The sequence below is a fragment of the Mus musculus genome, chromosome 1 (genome assembly GCF_000001635.26).
Source record: "Mus musculus strain C57BL/6J chromosome 1, GRCm38.p6 C57BL/6J".
In the NCBI taxonomy this organism is placed as follows: domain Eukaryota; kingdom Metazoa; phylum Chordata; class Mammalia; order Rodentia; family Muridae; genus Mus; species Mus musculus.
Window position 1 is genome coordinate 68,192,183 of NC_000067.6, and position 25,611 is coordinate 68,217,793.

The 25,611-nt window shown below is 35.4% G+C and overlaps 1 protein-coding gene across 5 annotated transcripts in view; it reads right to left on the reverse strand.

Moving 5' to 3' along the window:
• The window catches only part of Erbb4 (erb-b2 receptor tyrosine kinase 4), a 1,076,693-nt gene that overhangs the window by 160,299 nt on the left and 890,783 nt on the right, over positions 1–25,611 (reverse strand). For all 5 annotated transcript variants that reach the window (XM_006495692.4, XM_006495693.4, NM_010154.2 and 2 more), the window contains exon 20: positions 6,660–6,845. In XM_006495692.4, the coding sequence (XP_006495755.1) occupies positions 6,660–6,845 (186 nt within the window). The remainder of the gene's footprint in view (positions 1–6,659; positions 6,846–25,611) is intronic.

A 25,611-nucleotide genomic window follows, 5' to 3' on the forward strand; every position in this document is an offset into this window, starting at 1 on the left:
AAGCCCATAGTCTTGCTGAATCTGGACTTAGGTGAGATGGAATCTTAGTTTGTCTAATCAAGATATATGGGTAACAATAGATTCTCAGTCACTTGCTCTGTCACTAAGAAGAATGTAGTCTTCAATGTACTCATGTATTTCAGCTCCCATCTCCAATACAAGTGCAGCCACAATTCCTAAAGCTGTTTTCCTTGAGAAGCTTGGAAAGGAGATGTCAGCTTCTATGGACTTTTCAACATCCTCCTTGGTAGCAGACAGAGTCACTTCATCAGATGATTGTCAAACGCAATCTGTACTAACAGGCTCTGATATGACTTTGGCAAATACTCATGAACCCCACTAAGGTCCTTTTCTGGGCAAATCTCTTCTGTCTCACATTTTCTTGCTGTTCTTTCCTCTTCTTTTTTTATTGATTATTTTATTTATTAATGTTTCAAGTATTATACCCCTTCCCACTTTCCCCTCCTTCTTCCCCCTGCCTCTATGAGGGGGGTCCTCCACCCACATACCCACTTCTGCCTCAGTACCCTAGTGTTACCCTATCCTGGATCATCATGCCTCCCCAGCACCAAAGGTTTACCCTCCCAGTGATGCCAGATACGACATTCCTCTGCCTTATATCCAGATGGAGCCATGGGTAACCCCCTTGTACTCTGTGGTTGGTGGTTTAGTACCTGGGAGTTGTGAGGGGTTCCTTTTCTTCAGGACATCCAGAAAAATATTTTAATGATCTATCAGTATGCTATGTTTTCAGCTGTGCATAAAAAGGAACGTTTCTGTGTTTCTATTTAGGCTTAGCATCTAGAAGGAATTTCTGTACGGTAAGTTCCTGGGGGAAGATTCCAAAGCCTTCCTCTGGCACTCAGGAGATAAACCTCAGTAAAGTTCTGTTGTTAAAAGAAACCTCAACTTTATGTTACCCAGCATGGGTAAAATTCCCTGGGAAAAGGAAAGTCTGGACTCAACTATGTGAATGAAGATTGGGTCTTTCAGAATTGAAGAGGGAAGAGGATCACTGTTGCCACATCCTCAAATGGGCCGGAGTGGGGTGAGGAGAAAAGACCTTGGCATCTACATCCTGTCTGCACCCAGAGAACTGGAGATGGCTCACACATTCATCCACATCCAGGCCCTGGTACCCCAGCTGTAGTCTTCTGATCTCCTCAAAGAGGAAAACGATCCTACTCCTCATATATTAAGAATGGTAGCCAGGTAGATGAAGAACTTGCTATTGGGCTTACTGGTGATTATTTCGCTACATGTTTATCTAACCATCTTTCAAAACGTATTAAACCTTTACTTGTCAGTCATGCTTCAGTAAACTTGGGGAAATAGTGTGGATTTGTGCATACATAGACAGAATGGGACAGGAATTCCATTTCATCCATGTCATGGGGAATCTTCATGAGGTTTACTTTTCTATCTTTTTTATTTATGTAGAGAGACAAGGAAGAGTCTGAAGATACAGACATGTGGCAAAGAGAGGATTGTAAGAGCAAGTACACAATGGCAATTATGTAGTTTCATTCCCCCTTGCCCTTTGGCAGGGGCTTACGTGAGAAGTACTTAATAGTCTTGGGCAGATGATTCCACTTGGTGGAATCGGAATCGTTTGGGGGAGGCTAGGAGGTGTGGCTTTAAGGCTTTGTTTTTGTTTTGTTTTGTTTTTGTATGAAGTATTTCACTGGAGGTTGGAATTTAGGTTTTTTTTTTTAAATATTTTTTTATTATGTATTTTCCTCAATTACATTTCCAATGCTATCCCAAAAGTCCCCCATACCCCCCCCCACTCCCATACCCACCCATTCGCACTTTTTAGCCCTGGCATTCCCCTGTACTGGGGCATATAAAGTTTGCAAGACCAATGGGCCTCTCTTTCCAATGGAAAAAAGACAGCATTTTCAACAAATGTTGCTGGCACAACTGGTGGTTATCATGTAGAAGAATGCGAATTGATCCATTCCTATCTCCTTGTACTAAGGTCAAATCTAAGTGGATCAAGGAGCTCCACAATAAACCAGAGACACTGAAACTTATAGAGGAGAAAGTGCAGAGAAGCCTTGAAGATATTGGCACAGGGGAAAAATTCCTGAATAGAACAGCAATGGCTTGTGCTGTGAGATCGAGAATTGACAAATGGGACCTCATGAAACTGCAAAGCTTCTGTAAGGCAAAAGACACCGTCAATAAGACAAAAAGGCCACCAACAGATTGGGAAAGGATCTTTACCTATCCTAAATCAGATAGGGGAATAATATCCAATATATATAAAGAACTCAAGAGGATGGACTCCAGAAAATCCAATAACCCCATGAAAAAATGGGGCTCAGAGCTAAACAAAGAATTCTCACCTGAGGAATACCAAATGGCTGAGAAACACCTGAAAAAATGTTCAGCATCCTTAATCATCAGGGAAATGCAAATCAAAACAACCCTGAGATTCCATCTCACACCAGTCAGAATGGCTAAGATCGAAAATTCAAGAATTTAGGGTTTTAAAGACTCATGCTAGTTCTGCTTTGCTCTCTCTCCTTCCTGCTTATATGAAGACCTCCCATTTCTACTACAGCCATGTATGTCTCTGGCTGCCACTCCTTCCAGCCAGAAGGGACTCAACCCTCTCGAACCATAAGCTCAAATAAGCTCTTTCTTCTAAAAAATGCCTTGGTCACAGTGCTTTATAATAACAATAAAAAAGAAACTAGTACACACTACATCTACTTTCCCTAACTTCTCTCCTCATTTTGTCTTGTCTCATCTGTCTCATCCAGTCTCCTCATCTTGTCTCCTTACCTCTCCTCTCCTCTCCTCTCTTCTCTTCTTTCCTCTTCTCTTCTCTCTTCTCTTCTTTTCTACTCTTATTCCCTCTCCTGCCTCTTTCCTCCCCCTTCCCTTTTCTCCCCTCTTGTCTTCTTTCTCTCCCTCCTTCACAAGTCCCTTTAGGTAATCTGTATTTACAGTCCTTGACTCCATTGTTTCTGGGGTAATTCTAAGTCAGAGTGTAAATAGTTACAAGAGTCCTAATACAGATTATCATATGTGGGCTGTCTGTAAGCTAAGAAAAATGCTGGCAACCAAAGGTAAGTAAAGATTAAGAAATGATGACTGAAGTATTTATAAGTATGACTTTGGATCCAAATCCAGATTATTATTTTATGTGGATAATGTTTCTACTGCACCATGCTGTCTTCCTGAAGGAGTCATCATAAAGTTATTTTGATGACATTACATTTTAAATAACATTGTTTTGATTTATATACAGTAACATCCTTTAAGAACATAAATTCTCTTAGCATGCATATCTGCTTCATCACACACTTAGCTGTCATAATAGCATTAAAGTCTTGTCTATCCTACTCTAGAGAAAAGAGATTAAAACCATCTAGAGTATTGTCTAAGTTATTGGAGATGATAAATGTTGGTAGTAAACTAAAGAGAAGCAGAGGCTACTTCCTGATAAATTCTGCCATAATAACTCCTGGGAAGTGCTATGTCACATTGCTCAATATGTGAAACAGTGCTTTGTGTTGTCATGGTTACTGTGTCAACCTTCCTCAGTAGAGTATAAGCATTGCTCCACCATTACTAAGCATGGTACGTAACTGTGTATGTCAATTAAACTGAGCTAAGAGTTGCCCAGAAATTTGGTTAAACACGGTTTCCAATGTGTTTATGAGCAAATTTGGATGGAATTAACATTTCATTTGGTAGACTGAAGTCGAAAGTACATTGACTGGCCTAATTTTAGAGCAGTTGTAGATCTAGTCAGTTATAGATTTGAATAAAATAAAATAAAATAAATAAAACCTGACTTCTGAGAAGAGGCCATCTCCTTCTGCCTGATTGCATTTGAACTGACAATTCCATTTCTCCTGTATCCTGACATAGATTTGACCCCCAAAACTGGCTTTTCCATGATTTTAAATGTGATAGACTTGAGTTGGAATGCATACACTTAGTGGTTCTCAGATCTTTGAACTGGGACTAGTACTACAGAATTGGTTCTCTTAAATTTCTAGGGCTCTCATAACTTAGCTTGCATAATATCTCAAATAGATTATTTCTAATAAATCTCTTTCTGTATCTATATGCATCTTATTAGTTCTGTTTGTAGGCAGAACCCTGAATAATATATTTAATATGTGTTTTTATTAATAAAATAGTAAATCCCTCCTGACTAGACAAAGAATGAAGATAATTATCCACCAAAAGTCAACTTATAAATCTCTAATTAAGAAATATGAATCTGAGAAATAGAAAGAGACCAAAAATTACTGTAGCAAAAAATTATATCGAGTACTTGGTATATGTAACATAATTGAGGATATCCATATTCTGAAAATCAAATTTTATCATTATTCTAGTTTGTAGTGATCCTGAAGAGTCCCAGAAGGTATTTACTCTGGCCTAAATTTTGTCACTAATCTAAAATCATTCTACAGATTTTCTTAAAAGATCTGAGACTTCACTTTTATGCACAAATGACTAAAAAAAAATCTGTATTTCAACTTTTAATAGTGAATTGTCATTGTCAGGATACAGAGATTAGTTGTAGCAACTGTGTTATGAATTGTAATTAAACTCTTCATCTTTTATTCTGCCTTTATGAAATATGTTCTTTTATCAAAACACAGTGAAAGAGCTGTCTCATTCAAAAGACATTACCAGACTTCTAAATAACACTAATTGTCATTTAGTATATTAAGAGTAACAGCAGGTCATTATTTTCTGATTTGGTAGTTTATATACATGTACAATGAATGAAGTCTTATATGCACATAGTACCTGGCATTAAGCAGAAACAAGTCAGAAATGTGTAACACCATTATGTGCATTTAACTTGCATCAGACCTTCAGACTTGAAGTTCATTTTTATTCATACAGAAGTAAATGGCTGAAACAATGAGAAATTAGTCTCCTGTCACTCTACATACTAAGTATTAGAGAGGAAAAAAAGAGTAAAAAAAGAAATCTTACATCTTCTCTGGCCTGTGCATGCACTTGATATATGGTGCTACAGACAAACATGCTGGCAAAATACTTATTAAATAGTTATTAAAAGGAGCGAGCCACCACTTCTAACATTTATATGTGTATATATGAATACACACATATGACTATATGTGTAGAAACATATATCTATGACTATATCAGTCAGCCTTTGTACCTTTGGCATAGTTGTAACCAAAATACCCGAGAATCCAACTTTAAAAAGGAAAATCATACTTTGCCCAACAATTTCTGAGAATTTACAGTCCTTGACTCCATTGTTTCTGGGTTAATTCTAAGTCAGAGTATAAATAGTTACAAGAGTGTATGTAGGTTAGAGAACTCTGTTCACCTCATGGTAGACAGGAAGCAGAAAGCTAGAAAGGAACTAGGGACCAGGTACAACCTTAAGGAAAGCACTGAATGATCTTTCTCTTCCAGGTAAACCCTACTACTTCTTTAGGTTTCAATAACTTTCAACATAGTACTGCAGTGCTTGCATAGGACAGAGAGGGTTTCAGATTTCCTGGGATTGGAATTACAAACAAGAGCAGCCAGACCTGTGAGTGCAAAGAATGGAAACCTAGTGGGCCATCAGTGGGAGGAGAGGCCCTTGGTCTTGTGAAGATTCTAGGCCCCAGTATAGGGGCAATGCCAGGGCCAGGAAGTGGGAGTGGGTGGGTTGAGGAGGAGGGGGAGGGGGGAGAGATAGGAGATTTTCCAGGAAGAAAACTAGGAAAGGGAAGAGTATTTGAAATGTAAATGAAGAAAACATATAATAATAATAATAATAATAATAAAGAATGGAAATCAGGTGAAAAAGGAGCCAGTGCTCTTAATCACTGAGCCATCTCTCCAGACCCACCACTGACATTATTTTACATCACCCCCCCTTCCACTAATGCCAGTGTTTTATCACCTAACAAGAATGACAATGGAACTTTCTGTTGATAAACTTGCAAACCAAGAGAGGAACAGAAAAACAACTGACAACAATGTAAAAGAAGCCGTCATAGCTCTGAAAAGGTCTCAGAATTATGAAAAATCCTGACCTATCCTCAATAGCAGGCTTTACAAATACAGCAGCAGCAACAGCAAACAACAAGGCTTGAAGCTATAACTAGTCAGGGGAGATGGTTCAGCACATAGATGGAGTTACCAGGAAGCCCAACCATTTATGATTTCGATAATTCTATAGACATTTTAAATAAAAATAAAAAATTGGAACATTTATGACATGGAATCTTTATTTTCTTGATTTTGTTGGCTAACTTGACTCCATTAGAAAAATGTCAGGGAGATTAGAGTGACTGACTGGAGGAGAGGAGGGGCAGGAGACAGTGGTTGGGCTGTCATGTACGAGAGAAGAAAAACAGTGAGTTAAACAGGTTTAGCACTTCAATTATTCCACTTGACTAGTGTGCTATGTATTGTGTCATCTAGTCAATCTAATACGAATGCCTTGGAATAATAATCCAAAAGCAAACATACCTAGCTTATGTATCTGATCCATGGTCTACAGCAAAGTACTTATAACAATGTCATTGAAAGTAGCAATAGAAGTTAGTGATATTAAAATGTTCAAAGCTACGGCACAATTTCAATTGTCGGATTCTTCTAGATCAACTAAATCCTCAAATATCATTTTCATAGGAAATGACAACACTTACCTTAGCAATCTGGACACACCAGTTCAACAGCAGCTGTGATCCAATGTTATCCTTGTGTTCATGAACATAGTCCAGTAGGCAGCCATGCGGCATCAGCTGCGTAACCAACTGGATAGTGGGACTCAGACACACTCCCAATAGGCGAACTAGGTGTGGGTGATCCATACTTGCCATGATCAGAGCCTCCTGTAGCAGCAACAATAGCAAGAAAAAACAGAATATCATAACTTCAACTCAGCATTCCTCAGTATTTTAAATACATTGGAGAAAAGGTGTATAATAGATTAACAACATACTCCGTAAGTCAGACATAGTGCTTACTTAAGCTTTTAAGCCAACATTCAGGAAGCAGAGGTCAGTGAAGCTCTGTGTGTTTGAAGCCAGCCTATTTTACACACTGAGTTCGAGGTCAGTTATGGCAGTGGAATAAGACCCAGTTTCAAAAGAAACATCAGTAGACTCAACTAACTATGTAAATATATTTATTAACTCCTTTCCTGCTTAGACTGATATAATTAAATGAAGCAAAGGAAGAAATGGTCTATACCACAAAGTGAATTCAGTTACATAATAATAACGCATTAAATCAAACCCTGTTTTTCATCTTTTACAGCATGAACAATATGTTTTCTTGACTGTCAATTAAGTTTAAAAGGTACCGCTAAATAATAGAGACTTTTAATTTTAACAATATCTCAAAGGAATAATAACTATGAAAATATGGTTTTTCTCAAGAAAAATATGGTGATCCTACTTAACTTACCCATTACTCATGTGGAGTTAGCACATGTAAGTAATATATGGAAATTGTAAAACTATAAATAATTATAACCAAGTCCAATGCTGGCTTATAAACAAAAATGAAGATTTTTAAAAGACTTTTTCTCAAATATATTTTAAATATAAAAAAATTCAAGGGTTGTCCTATTTATAGATATCTGTACAATGGGCAAGCTAACTGATACTATTAGATTTTATCTGGATTAATTTCTTCATTTGATGAAATCAAAGACAAGTTACAATGGTTTTACCATATTGATATTTAACTAAAAGGTGAAAATGTAGCCATATGGTGGTACATAGTACATCTTATGTTTGTCTCTAATTTAATGTTATTATAAATATTGATGCCATAATATGAAAATACTAACATAAAGAATATTCTTACTCTTTAATATTTGACATGTGCCTTCATGAAACAAAGTAAATAAAATAATATTCTACTTCTGTGGAAATTATAATAAACTTTTGTTTTTACAAAGCTACTTGATATCAGCAACATAATATCCTTGTTAATAATATTTAATTATAAAGAATCAAACAAATAATTAGGATACAGTATTCACCACATTTTATACTACAATGGGAAGGAAATAGCCTGAAATCATTAAAAATTTCAGTATCATGTCAGGCAAACATGCCTTAAACCCAGCATTCAAGAGGCAAGAGACTGGCAGATCTCTGAGTTTAAGTCTAGCCTGTACTACAGAACAAGTTCCTGGATAGCAAACCAGCACAGAAAAATCCTGTCTTTAACAAGCAAACAAACAAATAAATACATCACGATCATGAAAAATATGAAGAACAGCTGGGATGTTCAAGCTAAAATTTTTACAGAAGTAGGTCAAGGCTGGAACTTTGGCACATTCTTTTTATGATAGTTTGTTTATATTAAAATAATATTTTTATATACTATATTGTGATCAGTTTCCTCTTCCTCATCTCCTCCAAGGTCCTCCCCACTCCACATCCATCAAACTCTACACGTTCTTTCAGTGTTTCTTTAGACAATTAAAGAACAAACAAACAAAATAAAGCAAAGAGATAAAGAACAAACATGAGAAATGCACACACACATGCAGAAACACACACACACACACACACACAAGCTATAAAGCAAACTAGAAACCATAATATATAAGCAAAAAAAAACCAATATGGTTTAAAAATAAAGCCCAACCACAGCATCATGGAAAAAATATCTCCAAAATTACCGCCAAGTTGGTTTTGTGTTGGTTTTCTACTGCTAGGCATACGGCCTGCCTTAAAGTATGGTTTGTATACCCAGTGAAATTCCATTCCCTTGGTTTTGTGGAGGATCAATGTCCCAGTGTAGAGGAATGCTAGTAGTGAGGCAGGAGTGGGTGGGTGGGTGAGCACCCTCATAGAATCAGGGGCAGCGGGGATGGGATAAAAGGTTTGGGGAGGGGGAAGCAGGAAGGGGGTTAACAACTGAAATGTAAATAAATAAAATAACCAATAAAAAAAGAAAATTATCTTTTCCCTTGTGAGCAGGATGACATTTGGAAATAGATTCTGTGTTAGGGATGGAGGTTCATGGCATTGTCCCTTCTCAGCCCAGGAACTTCATTTGGTCTGCCCTTGTTTAGACACTGTTTTTGTTACCTTTATCTCTGTGGATTCATAAGTATGTCAATCCTTTTGTGACTGGAAAACACTCTTTTGTTTGTGCTTTGGCTCACTTTTAGGTTGAAAAAAATGTACTATATAAAATACTATCAGGATAACCAGGTATGCAATGTATGGGTTATGAATTACATAATATTATGCTCAGCTTAAATAATTCAGAACAACTTTAGTATAATATAATATACAAGAATATTTCTTGATTATTCTTTATAGTGGTTTACAGGGGTAATAAAAGAGGAAGAAAATGTGTATGTATCTGTGTTTGTACGCATGTAATACACACACACACACACACACATATATATATATATATATATATATGCACATAGGAAAGAGGTATACACATGGCAAATTAGTCCAAGGTTTTGATATGAAATAAGAGAATGCTTATGATATTATTCTTCAATACTTCCTGTCTCTAAAATTTTCAAACCACATTGTTAAACATACAAAGCTGTGCTGTGTTTTTGTTTGTGATGGCATGAAAGAATGAATATATAAGACCTAATTTTATGGATGGAAACTGAGATCCCACACATCAGCAAATGCTTAGGTAGCATGCACAAATGGGCATCTCATATAGGGAGAAGTTGATTTCAGAACAACTGCTTGAAGGCTCAGTTAGGTACACGGAGTTTACAGGTCTTCCTCTATCATCTGTTGTGGCAAAACAGAAAGGACTGTGGTTGTGACTATCAGGAGAACGGACAGAAATATTTGAGAGAGGCAGATGAAGTGATAGAAACACGGACCACTCTGTCTCAAACAATTGCTTAGTTTTATGCCTCTGTGGCAGCTGTTGAAGTCATTTATTTCCACCTGTCCTCTATGAGGAGTAAGGCAATCTACTAATCCCACCCTATCTCCCCTAGGAAACAGGGAAGTCACAGAAAAATTCATCTGGTCCTGTGTGTATCTAACAAGTTTCAAAATCTCAGTTTCATTTATTTTGTGGCTCAGCAAACAATTGAAATAAAGTCTTGTAGTTATAAAGATTTTGTAAATATGAACATCAGGTGAATTTCATAATATATTATGTAGTATCAGCTAGTTATATTCATAGCACGAACTACATGGGTTCTGCACCAAATTATAATATGTACCTGTGTAAAATCTATACAACACACCAACAACTGAACAAGACGTATACTCAGATTAAATATCATAATTAGTTATTAAGTTAGATATTTAGATATGAAATGCTGTATAACTAATTAAGGTATATCTATACTTACTGTATTCTGTTTGTTACTATCGTGGTAGATCCTACTTTTTCTGTGTGATAGTGTCACTAGGTTTAGGCCAGTATTCCTGAAGCCTTAGGTAGGAAATTAAACCTTGAAATATTACTTGTGGGTATGAAAAGGTACCAAGCAGGTATACAAAGTTCATGTAGAAAGCAGGAACCTTCGGGATTCTCTGCACATTTAAATCAAGTTATGCTTCTGTAACTATTGCAAAACCAACAGTTGTAACCACTGTTTGATCCTAATTTCAACCATGTGAATACTCAAAAGTGATAGACATTCTTTGCTAAACAAACAGGAAACTGAGTCACTATTCCTTATTTTCTAAGGGACTGATTGGCCTAATCAGCAGATCACTTTTACAACATACTTTCTTCTGATTAGAAGTGTAGCATCATTTCATAGGATGGTTTCATTCATATATATATATATATATATATATATATATATATATATATATAAACTTTTCCTTAAATTTCATCAGGATTTCACATTGTAGGTATTTATCTTATTAGCAAGACAGATCCATACACATCCCATTAGCTATATAGGGATGAATTGAGACTAATTACACATTAGTTACTGAGGGCCAAATAGAAACCAACAAATTAATATTCATAGGTAAACTACATCCCTGACACTATACCTCAGGGAAAGACAGGGACTCAGCATTCTTCATCTTATTCTAGTGCTTATTATTAGGCGTGTCTCAAGGGGGAAAGAATGGGGATCCATAAAGCAGAAGAAAGACTTTGAGCTATTATGTTTTAAAGGATGACATATATAACGTGGTTGTTTTCCTTCTACAATTCAAGACCACTGTTCACTATATTCTCTACATGCATTTGAAAAGTTTACATTAGGTGACATTTTATGTGAAAACTGAAAGTTCTCTTTAAAAAACTATTAGTACAAGTCTTGGCAAAAAAGCTGGATTTGTATTAAGGAAAATTGCTCATCACACTACAAAGAGTATTTGAAACTAAATTGCAGAGGATTTGCATAATTGCCCCCCCCTATTTTTTTTTAGAAAGAAAAGTTGAACAAGACACTAATTGTAGGTTTTATTTTTCATAAAGGAAATAGCAGATGGCTTTTTGGAGGATAGAGGAATAAAGAAAATGGAATGTCGATTCATTTAAAGCAATAAAAAGGCCTGAAGAAGTGGGGAGAAATCCCAATATTTTAATCAGGGAGAGCTTGCTTTCAATAGATTAGTCTGTTTTTAAATTAATAATGTCCTCAGTTTCTTATGGGACCTGTAGAAGCAATTTTGATTCTTAGCTGATGTCACTGGAAAATGCCACCAAAGGGCAGTGGAATAAATACAACTCGACAGGTACATAACCTAATTTTTCAGGAAATTAAAATTTGTTCTGCCTTTGTTTTTCTTTTGGCCCTGTAAATTTTCTTTTTCTTGTAGGTGAAGTAAAGAGTTTTCCCATTGGAAATGAGAGAGACTCCAAGAGGTGCACGGTGGGAAATTCTAAAACTGGGATATTTTTCTTGATAATGAGATCTGCTTTGAATAAGAATATTTTTTTTTAAAAACCACCAAGGGACTCTAAGGCACACACAGGGCTCTGTTCAAGTGCAGCATTAGTCTCTGCCCATGTTGTTTGTATCTTTCCTTTTCTCCTGAAGGGAAGATGCTGCTGTAAACAATCAATGTGAGCTGCACTGTTTTTCACATCCAGGTGCTACTCATTTCAGCCAGCAGATATGTTTACATTGTTGCCTGAACTTGCTTTATTCTTTCACTTTGTCTGATTGTGCCACACAAGCAGAAAAGAAAGGGAAAGAAAGTATACAGCCAAGTGAGACTTCTGGGCTATTTTGTTAAAAAAAAATGTTAACTTCAGCCAAACTTTCCCTGTTTCATTATGGTTATAGACCATTAATTGAATACCCTCCAGCAGCAAATAGAGAAAATCCCATTGCATTAGGGATAAGGAAGATAAAAAGGGTGGGCCAGAAAAAAAAAACAAAAAATACAAAATGTGGATATATAATGTAATGGTCAGCAGGTCTATGGATGTTCACGACAAATTTTGCCCCTGAAGACAGTGTGATTGATAGGAATCGATAATACTAAGAAAATGATGATAGAGGCACAAGGAAACTGTATAGAAGTAACGTAATCTACAATAATGTCATATACAAATCTTTTGTTATAGGCAGTAGCTAAAGAATAAAATAAATTAAATATACACTTGTTTCTTCCTGTCTTGAATAAACGATGACTTAATTGTGTAAGTAGGTGGGCAGCCATTTGGACAGGGTGGATTACTACGACATCATTTTTAGTTTTCTACATGGCTCACCTTACCCTGTAACCCCCAGAATCATTTTGGGAACATAAGTCATTAAGTCTATGGCCCTTACAGTCTTGAAGGCAATCGTTTTCTATTGTCATCGTGCATCCTTTATTCATCCAGAGGTCATTTATTAGATTCAGTCAGTATTTACCGCTATTATTTTTGAAGATGTGGGTGAAGCATTTTATACAACATAGAATTGTACTTTCTGTTTTGGATTCTACATTTTCCCTCCTCACTTGTTCCAGTGAAGTTCTTCCATCATTATTTTATCTCTTTATCCTTTTAGTTACATCACTTAACTAAACATTCTTACTGAATATCTGAGATGTGATTCTGTGTTTACTATGCCAGTTACCTGCACAAATCTTTTACTCAACTGGAGTTGCAGTGAAGAATGGGGAAAAGAAAAAAAAAGTATTAGGGTATGTTAGAATGGATCCTATATAAAAGCTCTTGAAGTCTGATAACCCAAGTTCAATCTTTGGAATAACAATTAAAATTTTCTACTGGGTATGCTGTGAAGATTATGTCAGATATACTAAGACTATGAAACAGCAATAATACTAACCAATACTTTATAGCCTATCATACTTGCACACCTTGGGAGCCGTATATGTGTGGCATTTGGCAAAGCTATAAGTAAAGACTTGAGATGAGGCTGAAAATATAATTGGTTGAGATTGCATAGGTCCTTACTATGGTGGGAAGGCTGGAGTTGTTGTTGTTGTTGTTGCTGTTGTTTCCAAGACAGGGTTTCTCTGTGCAGCCCTGGCTGTCCTGGAACTCACTCTGTAGACCAAGCTGGCCTCGAACTCAGAAATCTGCCTGCCTCTGCCTCCCAAGTGCTGGGATTAAAGGCTTGCGCCACCACACCCCGTGGGAAGGCTGGATTTACTCATAAATATTTCATGTCTTGCCTTTCTTAAGCATCATTTACTTTTATTATACCCTGACCTCATAGCATAATAAATATTTTGGGTTTTTTTTTATATAATTTTTTTCCTTAATGTCTTCTTTTACTTGGCTGAAGACAACACCTCTCCTTTCCATTTTTTTTTTTTTTTTTTTTTTTGGTTTGGTTTGTTTTTGTTTTTGTTTTTGACAGGGTTTCTCTGTGTAGCCTTGGCTGTCCTGGAACTCACTTTGTAGACCAGGCTGTCCTCGAACTCAGGAATTTGCCTGGCTCTGCCTCTCAAGTGCTGGGATTAAAGGCGTGCACCACCACGCCCAGCCCTTTTCATTGTTGATCTTTCAAATATTGTTAGAAAAAAACAGAGGTTCCTGAGGAATAGCACCATAACACCTTTTAAAATAGTATTTATTTGCAATTTTTATTGTTTCCCTGTTTCACTAAATAAAGCCTCTACTTTTGAGCAGAAAACATTTTTTTCCTTATCAAAGTATTACTATGCAAATAATATTCAACATCAGTTTTCTCTGTTCCTTTGAAATATAATTTTACCATTAATCTGCTAGATAGCTTCATCTTTACTTCTTCCCACTCCTTGCAAATGCAAGCTTGTATAAATGTTCCATATTCAAGAATAAAACCCCTTCACCCTTGACTTATCCCTGTGTTAGAAATATTTCCTATCTTAGTTATACTACATCAATTTAAGTTCCCATTATTTTTGAAGAGCTAGTTTTCCTGCCCGCATGCTTATCATTCAGATTGCTCTTGGGATGACCATTAAATATGTCTTTTCACTAAAGTCAGAAGGTATTTTTCTCATGCTCTTTTTTTTTATAACCTGCATTTCTTTACCTCACTAATCACCTACTTTCTCCATCATACTCTGTAGGTGATGATGTTTTTAATTTTCGTAACTCTTTACCCCATTCATTCTTACAAATCATTCTACAATTACTGGTATCTATCTTCCTTTTCCTTGTCTGTCTTGAATTTGGAAATGCTATAATGCTTTTCCTTTAACATACTTGGCTCTTATCTTCAATCTCCTGTATTCAGATAGATTTGTTCATCAACCCCTCTGAGATAGAAATTTTAAAAATTAAAGACTATCCTGGTTATATTTTTATTGTAGTGATAAGATACTGTGGCAAAAAGCAACTTACAAAAGAAAGAAAGTAATTTGGAGCTAAAAGTTGCAAAGAGTTAGCATCCATGATAGCACAGTGAAGATATAGTAATAGGAACAGCTAAGGCAGTGAGAGACTCTAGGAATAGAGTGAGTCTTTTGAGACTTCAAAGCACAGTGCTATGTCTACTGCAACAAGGACATACCTCCTTATCCTTCTCAAAAAGAGATACACCTAGATACCAACTAGAGACCAAGTATTTAAATATTTCAGCTTTTGAGAGCCACCCAAAGACTATGCTGGAATTGTTAAACCATTTGGAACCAATTCAAGTCTCCTATGATTTAATTTAAATGAAGGAAAACATAATGATCACATAATTTTCTCAAAGATAAAACAAAATACATTCTCTTCAATATTGCAAATATCTCCCCTTCTAAAGAGAGAATGTTGTTGTGCCCTTAGTCCAAGTTTTCCCATGTCCTGGTCTTTCAGCTCTCACTACTGAACAAAGATTCTTGATACCTGTGCACATCCATTGAAAGCATATCCATTTACTTACAATTATCTAAATGTTTATAATCACAATTTTTTATCTAATATTTTCATTTTATACAAAATACTTTTATTATGCATGACTTATAAGATGGACATAATATAATTTGATAAAGAATTTTTAAAAATATCTTTAATATTCCCCCTTCCCTATTCAAGAATCACCACCATCATGTCCGAGTCTAGTCTACAGAACATTGATAAATATCATTTTTGTGTTAGGAACCATTGGTTTTGTGGTAGTTCATAACACCTGGCATTAATGCAGTTGTTGTTTCTTTCACTTCAGAACCAGAATTGTTCTCAATAGTTCAGATAGATAAGAACAAATCTGGGGAGGAAAAGTAAGACTCAAGGCTGTTGTCAAGATTTTTATACATACTTTGGAAGCAAGCATTCCTAATGAATCTTGTTTAGCATGGTTACACTCAGAGTCTAATCTAAATGACGCAGATGCCTTTAATCACTGAGTAATTAACATAGGATATAGACTAGCTAAATGATATAGGCAAATGACTTATCACAGTGCACAGTGGGCACTTAAAATTTTAGCTGTGATTGCAGTGTTTTATTAAGGCAATCACAGCGAAGGGACTGAGATCGATAGGCAGCAAAGGTCTTGCTGAACATATGGAAGAATCTGAAAAACTGTCCAGGGGAACAGGCACTTGATATTTCAAAGTCTAGTCTGCATTTGTTACAAATGCAGGCAGAGAATGTCCAAAAAAAAAAAACCTTCCATTAATAATTTTTTTCTTTTCTTAGGCCCAGAAAGAACTCACAATATCCCCTCCTATACCAACCTTAGGTAAAAGGAAAGTGAGGATCCAGCACACAGCAGCTTTCGGACTTAAAAGTAAACTTCAAGAACACATTAGTTTTCCCTTTTCAAAGAACAATGGCAGATGTGGCAACAATAGTCAGTATGAAGAGAATTTGAAGTAGATAATCAAGATCAAGAGATAGTCATACAATCTTGTATTCAGAGCAGTGACACTTTATCATCTACTGATTAAACTGAGCCTTGATGCTGAAGAAACCTACACCTTGTCTGGCAACATGTCAGGGTGAATGCAGAACCAGACCAGTGAGCAACCACATGGATCTTAAGAAGAGGGTCTGCAGTGTGCTGGAACAAAAGAAAATACTTCCTTACACTTACTAAACTAGAAAAAAAAAAGTTCCAGGTTACAGATTTTACTACCAGGAAGGAAGGATTAAAAACAGACATCTGAATAATGCCAGTAATGTTTAATATTTTTCTTTATACAAAAATGGCTTTTAGTGAGTTATACAACTCATTTGCTAAAGCTTTAGTCCTTTAGTAGTTTTCCCTTCCTTAATAAACTTTCCTATGGTTCTAAAGCCACACATGAGGGAATTCAACCAGTCACTAACGGTAGGTATCTACTTCTTACTGACTTTGTTCATGGAGCAATGCTATTCAGTCTACCCAGGAACACACTGAGTTCTTGCCACTCTTATGCCCAGAAGCTTTAATTAGGACTGTGTATTAATGTGATAAGTTTAGCAAGTAGCATGAACCATGATCCTGAATTCACTGGTAGGAAAAGTGGGATTTGATTGCTTCCCCCTGCAAACCCATCTAAAACTTCCTTCCATCACATATTTGGTAGGTATTGCTATCAGTGAGGTAACTTGGTAGACACAGTGGACTGTGAGTTTATCATGGTACCCTTGTAGGAATTATCATGAGACATGACCCCTTAATGGAATCCTTACAAAATAATGTTCTAGAAGGCCTCCTCGGTTTTTTGAATGAGCACAATTTGTATTCAATTACTTGAAATTAGTCCTCCAATAATAAAGTGTAAAGAGCCTTGGTAGGTGGGATTAAGACTACCCATGCTCTTTCCTTAAAGAAATTGATTGGAAAGATAAATCAATAATTTTCTTTTTTTTTCCTTTTTTTTCTTTTTTTTTCATTTTTTATTAGGTATTTAGCTCATTTACATTTCCAATGCTATACCAAAAGTCCCCCATACCCCCCCCCACTCCCCTACCCACCCACTCCCCCTTTTTGGCCCTGGCATTCCCCTGTACTGGGGCATATAAAGTTTGCAAGTCCAATGGGCCTCTCTTTGCAGTGATGGCCGACTAGGCCATCTTTTGATACATATGCAGCTAGAGACAAGAGCTCCAGGGTACTGCTTAGTTCATATTGTTGTTCCACCTATAGGGTTGCAGTTCCCTTTAGTTCCTTGGGTGCTTTCTCTAGTTCCTCCATTGGGGGCCCTGTGGTCCATTCAATAGCTGACTGTGAGCATCCACTTCTGTGTTTGCTAGGCCCTGGCATAGTCTCACAAGAGACAGCTATATCTGGGTCCTTTCAGCAAAATCTTGCTAGTGTATACAATGGTGTCAGCGTTTGGAAGCTGATCATGGGATGGATCTCTGGATATGGCAATCACTAGATGGTCCATCCTTTCGTCACACTTCCAAATTTTGTCTCTGTAACTCCTTCCATGGGTGTTTTGTTTCCTATTCTAAGAAGGGGCAAAGTGTCCACACTTTGGTCTTCGTTCTCTTCAGTTTAATGTTTTTAGCAAATTTTCAAATTTAAATTTAACCTTGACTAGCATCATTAATTTTGGTAATTGATTTTGCTTAATCACTTAGGACTTTGCTCTTTTGTACAATTTGGAGAACTCATATGCTATACTATTTTCTCCTATATCCTCTCTATTAAAGGAACATATCCACTTTGTTTTTAATCTGCAGGAATACTCTTGGTTAATTAGTGACATTTATATTAAAAACATATAACAACACACAACTAAATAAATTTAATGAACACCTGCCTCCACTTTTAATGAGACAGCTCAAGTATACGTCTGGTAATGAAGCTGGAAGGACTGTATTATTTATCACTCATCCAGGAAAAAGCATACATGACTTTAATTAAGTCTGCTGCTGCTTATTTATTGTCTTATATTCATATAGAATAATTCATATAAATATTTTGTATTACCAGTTGTTTATTTCATATCTCTTTTAATTTTATAGTGAACTTAATTATTAGCATCACTTGTATTAAATTTTGAATCTGCAATTTGTATGCATGTTCTTATATTAAATATTCATGACAGCGTTACTTTAATATTTAACAGTGATCCTGTTATCAAGGGAATCAGTTAGAGACAATTATAATGGACACAAAGCTGTGATTATGTGGTTTTCTTTTATGCATTTAATATAGTAGCAGTAAATAATATTACCACCTACTCATGCAATAACAGTCATAATAAACCTGAAAGAAAATATATGGTATAACAAAACACCCCTACTGCTAATGTATTTCCATTAGGGTTCTATGAGACAAAGGGACCTGTGTCTGTCTAGGCACATACTGTGTGTGGGAGAAAAGTAGGGTGCAATGAGACTGTGAAAAGAGATTCTTTATGGAAGACACCTCTGCATGAGTTTTCTACTCTGATCTAATATTTAAAAACAGCCATTGGAAATTATCCAGTAACTTAGAAATGCTGTCTTCTACCTCATGCTTTAGACATAGGACTTTGAGGAAGCAAATTGGTTCTGATTAGAAAGCCTCTTCTCTGAGTAATATCTCTCATACCATCTAAAGGTGCTATACAAGTTTCTGAGGAAGAAATACAACCAATACTCCTACCCAGCTGTAAAGCATAGGAACAATGGCCAGAAAAGTAAGATACACCCCAGGTACAACAGTGACCCTTATATCTTAGGGTAGTCAATTGTCATTTATTTGGATTCGAGAACTACCCAATCTGAAGGAATAGATGCCTCATACTAAAACCTACCAAGCTACTTGTGCTTGATGAGATAATGGGCCCGAGAGGGGAACTTACTGTTGCCACTTCACTAAACCAGTACAGTTATCAATTACATTCTAGACCTAGTCTTTATTCACAGATTGTATACCTCTCAGCCCTCATCAATGATGCTTCTTTTTGCATCAACGTGCATCACAGAATCTATATCTGGGCAACATGTTGAGAGTATCTACTCAGGGTCCCTCTATTGGTATATCTAAAACACAAACCAAGGCTCAGAAACTATCACAAAGAAGGTGATGGAAAGATTTGTGAAACCAAGAGAACCAGAATTATGAAAACTTCACCCTATGATATGACAGTACAGTTGCTTAGACAATCTCTGTTCAGTTCCAGCAACACCAACAGTTTACATGCCAATGTGGAGCAGGAGAAATCTCACAAGGGCCCACCAGTCGATGAAAAGCCACAGACAAATACTGGCTGCGAAGGAAGGAGAATTTCTCTTCTCCAAGGATGTGTCTCCTGATAGATCAACCAACCACAAGTGGTCAGACTTAAACACACATGAATGTTTTGTTATATTATTATAACACTAAATGTTATAATTTAGTGTGTGTGTGAACCATAATTAAAGAATAAAATGAAATAACATGGTGTCTCATATTCTTTACTTTTGCAAAGATCAACTCTAGTCATTATATTCATCAGCTTCAAGCCCAACTAGTTTTTGGACTCCTCAATGTAGGGTATTATCTCATTAGTAACTCTAAAGATTAGGTATGTTCACGAGAAACAGACATTTTCACTCATTTATTAACCTGGACCTGAAACTGATTAAGGAATATCTAATATACTCTGCAAAGACATAACAATTAACAAGTCACATAGTTTACCCCTATTTAGGTAATATCCTTGTAGATGTTCTTGAAATTGCCTAAAAGGTCATATGCATTCAAAACCATAACAGAAGTTTTATGTAGTTTTTAATAATTATTCTTGAAGAAACAAGTTATATCCTAATTGATAGTAATGAATTCAAGAACAAAAGTATCTTTTTTTAAGAGGCAGATTGTACAGTTATGCACAGGTGAGAAAACAATGTAAGAGACTGGAATGGATACACATGCTGGTGTATTGAGGAAAAGGGAATGTTATACTGACTAATAACTTATTTCCAGAACCTGTTCTGTGTCATGTTTGAGTGATACGAAGCAAATCATTGTCTTTATTCATCACTCAAATTGCCAAAATGTACAGGGTCAACCAGTCATAAACTTATGTGTCAGTAATATAGGAAAGAATCTAGAATGTAACCTAATAGATAACTTCTAAAATAAAGGAAGTGCAGAAGCATGGTATGCCTGGTGAGTACAAGTAGATGAAGTCCTATGGGGTACTTCATATGTGGGGGTCATGGTAAGAATTGAAGGTGTATTGGTATTAGGATGTGGAGCGGGAGGAAGTGTGAGAGGATTAGTCATCTGATAATTTAATTGTCTTCTACAAAAATGATAGGCATTGACATATTTTTATCAAGAAGTTACTGTGAACTGGGAAAATGTACCCAAGGTAAAAGATAGAGGAAAGTTCTAGAAATCAGAAGTTTGTTTGGGAAACTGTTGTCCATGAGAGAGGAAATGAAATCTCAGCATAGAAAATGTATCCAATGAAATGTCAAAAGATTTTCCATGCCTTTCAAAAATCTATATTTGATGCTTCTAGTAGTTAGATGTGTTTACCATAGACAAATTTGAGTCATATTTTATAAGGATAAAGAAAAATTAACCTACATATGAAGATACAATATTTCCTATTCTTTTTTTTTTTTTGGCAAAGTTGCCCTCCAAATCTTTTCTGTGGTGGAAAATATTTTGACTTTAGTGTGCACAGAATCTCACTTCTGAGCATACTTCTCTCCATATTTCCTACCATTGATTGCATTTATTTTCATAGTCTACATCATTTCTGGGTCTGCATTATTCTCTCCTTCAAGTGTCATGTTAGCCTTGAACAATTTGAACCATTACTTTGTTAACACATATGCTTTGTATACTATAAGTATAATATTTGCTCTTAGAACATCACGCTACACAGTTCTAAAATGGGTAAACAAAGTCATGGTATAACATATAATGATATTCTTAAAACTGTCATCTGTTATTCTCCACAGTTGTGCAAAGGGTAAAACTGAATGACAATATGTCATGTCTCTTAATGTCTAAGCATCATGTACATATACAGAAGAGAGGCAAGAGGCAGTGATACTCAGCTGTCGTCTCTTTTGATTGCTGCTGCTTTGGTATTGTTCCCCCTCCTGCCCCCCTCCCCCCCCCCCGTGTGTGTGTGTCTGTGTATAAAACTAACTGGAGTCAATTTGGTTAATCAGGGTCCTTTACAGTTATGACTCCTTGACTTTCTGAAATCCCTGGGCAAATTTAACTAATTATAAAAATCTCTTAATTAAGATATGTCTACTTTTAATGAAACAGACTGAGCTAAAACAAATGACTACAAGAAGAAAAATATGATTATTTTAAGACTTAAAAATCTTTAAAAATAAGTTATTAGAAAATATTTGTTGTTGTTTCAACTTTAAAGAATTGTCCCCTTCAGTTTGTTAGATCAGAGAAACAGAAAATTATTTATGATAATGTACTATCTTAAATTACCTAGATGAAAAGAAAAATAGTTCATATAATCAGAGTAATCATTCACCAAAACATCAAGTGGAATGCAAGACCCACTTATAAAAAAATAAATTCTTATTTTTTTAGATTTTAAATTAAAATTTATATGAATTAAATCCACAGCTGTGTTAAAAGTGTGTACTGAGATAGCAGAACCTGGAATTTATTTAAATTTTTAAAAGAACAGCATTAAGAAAGCTAGTATTTGAATTTCTTACCATTTTCAATGATTTTAAGCACAAAATATATAATTAAATGTGAACTGTGATTAAAGAAGAAGTGTACTTCAAAATATCCATATCAGTATGGAATTATGGATATTTATAACATTAAAGATTTGTGCATGATAGATATCTTTTCCTTTAGAAAATGTGGAGAAATATTTAAATACTTCAGTAGTTATTGGCAGATATGCATTTTTTTGGAAACAAAATTTGTATATATTCTGCTTCTATGGTAAATCTTTGAAAATGTTATTTTCAGAGGAATCATCAAATAAAGAATTGAATTGGATCATGAAACACAAAGCTGTCAACGATTTTACTCATCATTGGACCCTGCATGCTACAGTACTGATGTGACAAGTAAGCTTTGCCTTCTGGTACAACCAATAGTAGATTACCATTATAGGTTAAGCAACTGCTTTTGGATTAGATCTCACCTGCTTCATACTGGCACTGTAAATATATGCGTGAGTCCATGGTTGGTGAGATCATAGTGCCTAGGCTACAAGCTACTATATTTGTTACATGATCATATTTTCATACTGCCTTCTAAACTTTTTGGCCTGTGTTACTCTTAACCATCTTTTTGTGGTGACCTATGTGCTGTGAAAAGGTGACCATGAATATCTAGTCCTAACTGGGAAATTTTTAGTAAATCTTGGCAAGGTTCAGGGAACTTTGTAAACAAGGAGGAGGACAGAATATTAATTCAGGAGTATAGGGAGGAGCAAGGTGAGGTGATGTCCTCTGGATACGACCTTCCTGTTATACTCATACCCCTGAGATTACTTGAACTAGCCCCACACAAAATCAAGTCAGCAAAAAAAGTCAGGGTAGATGGAAGGGGAATTAATATGATATGGAATCAATTTTGGTTGGTAGCTGCTGGGGGAGTTTTATCATTTTTCCTTGGGACTTTTGACCAGTGGGAGGTCATACATGCTGTAGTGAATGTCTACACACACAAGCACATATGGCTGGAACTAGATGGACTTAGTGGGTTATTAAGAGAAGGAGGAAGGTGAGGAGGAAGAGGAAGAAGATTGATGTTAGGAAGAGCGAAAAGCATGAGGAGGAACAGAAATGGGAGGAGAAAGAAAAAGAGGATGATGAGGAGAGGAAGAGGAGGAAGAGAAGGAGGAAGATGAGGAGAAGGTAGAGGAGGATGAAGAGAAAAAGGAGTAAGGCAAAGGGCTGGGACTTGAAGTTTGGCACAGATCCAAGAGGGGTAATATGGTTGGAGAATATGATCATATTTCACTGCATATACATATGAAAGTCTCAAAAATTAAAAAAAAGGTTTAAGATTAAAAAGTTAAAATATAAATCCATAAATTAGCAGCCAGGCAGTGGTGGCACACGCCTTTAATCCAGCACTTGGGAGGCAGAGGAAGGCAGATTTCTGAGTTCGAGGCCAGCCTGGTCTACAGAGTGAGTTCCCGGACAGCCAGAACTATACAGAGAATCCCTGTCTCAAAGACAAAAAAAAAAAAAAAAAAAAAAAAAAAAAAAGAAAAGAAAAGAAAAATAAAGAAAAGAGAAAAAAAAAAAACCAACCATAAGTTAGCATACTATCCATATGCCAACAATGATTAAATTACATTCATGTCTACAAAAACTTTGAACACAGAACAGAAACATTGTTTAAATTTAAATAATTTCAAATGACAAATTATAAAGCTAGAATAAAATTATATTAATAAAACCATAAATATATTTATAGCAATATAATTTGGAGATTGTATAATACCACAATTTTGGAGGTATAGTATAAATTGCCCTCCCATAACTATTTTTATATTTTTAATAATTTATTACTCTTGTACACACTCATAGTGTATGCGTGTGTTACTATGCATTGTGTGAACAGAAGATAATGTAGAGTTAGTATGGCTTTTCCACCATTAAGTGGGCTCAAGTGTTTGAACTCAGGAAATATGCTTCTAGGGCATACGTTTTACTCATTGAACCTTCTTGCTAACCCAATATTGTATATTTTAAATAAAGATGTAAAATTATGTACCCATTATAAAAATAGCAATTACTTGTAACAATAGGAATAAAATTAGTCTACATTTTTTAAGCAATAGGAGAATAATCTAGAGTAATCTTTTCTGTGGATATGACATCAATATAAACTATGTCATTAGTGAACAAAGAGAGTATAAAGATGCCGTAGAGGTTATGACTTGTCAATTATCAATATTCTCTATTTTTTTAGATTCTAAAAGAATGAAAATAGAAATTATTTTTCTTTGCCTTTGCCTTTATGGTTTAGTTTAACAGTGAGATTCAAACACTTTAAAAGTCAATTTTGATATCTACTTTTCATGAATTCTGAATTTACTAGAAAGAACTGAATGTGAATTATAAGTAAGAGATATAGCGTGCTAGATATTCTTCTTTCTCCATTATTTTCACATAATTGCAAAAGGAAAAAAATATGTCAACTGTGCATGTCTGAACTGCCCCAAGGACAATCCAATTAGAAACTGATATGGTTTGGGCACACAGCTTGCATATTGAATTCAGGCACAACTTCCCCCAAAATACTGTTATGTCTCCTTGGGTCTATTCCCCACCACTAACCACTGAGCTTCATATGTATGGAGATTATTCCTGGACACTTCAATTTTCATTGTTAATTGTATATCATAAGTGAATAGTTAAAATTTGCTTTTCCATATTTTAATATGTTGAATGAATATTCAATTAACACTTAAACTTAGAGCATTCAGCAAGATCATGAGAGTGGACTAGTCCGATCATTTCAATACCACATATGGGAAATCCTAGGTCTCAGAGTTAATGCTTGTCAACTCACAAGATTTAAGTCTTTGTGGAATAAGAGTGCAATTTTAAGAAGATTTTTTGGATTCTTGAGACATATGATATATTTTGACTTAGCACAGATCAAAATAGATTTGTGAATATATGATAATTTTCTATATTTCTTAATGTTCATCTGGGACTTAGTCATACAATGATTAAAAGTACTTATTATTAATCTGAATAAGAAACATGAAAACATACTTCATGCCTCAGCCCTAATATATAAAAAGTAGAAATTGTATCCTGACTTTAAATCTGTGTATGTACATAAATATTTTAATATATTGATGTATATGTATGAATATTTTATATATCTATGTATGAATAATATATACTGATAACTTCTTATTATAATATGATAAAGCTATATTTCCTTCCAAGATAATACACAGATCTATGCACACCTAATCTCTAAAGGTTTTAAAGCTGTGTCTTATTTATTCGTTGTCATAAGGCATAATTTTACTCTGTAGAGTACATTTTTCCACTGCTATAGCCCTCATTAATATAATGTGTCTTTAAATGATTATCATGATTTCATAGTAAGACAGGCCTGCAATTTTCTACATAATACCCTGGACCAAAACCAAACCGTTTTCCACCAGGATAAAATGCCAATCAATTCTATGAAAACATGCTATGTAAGGCCACATACATTGACCCTTTATAATTAAATAAAATTGATTAACAAGTCCAATCACTATTAATTTATTCATAGCTGATAGCACAAGAGTAAATGAGAATTCAAGAAATTTAAATGTTATATTATCTGTACAGGTTAATTATTAACATCAGTGAGATTTTACATTTCAGTCCTAGAAATCGAATATAATATAT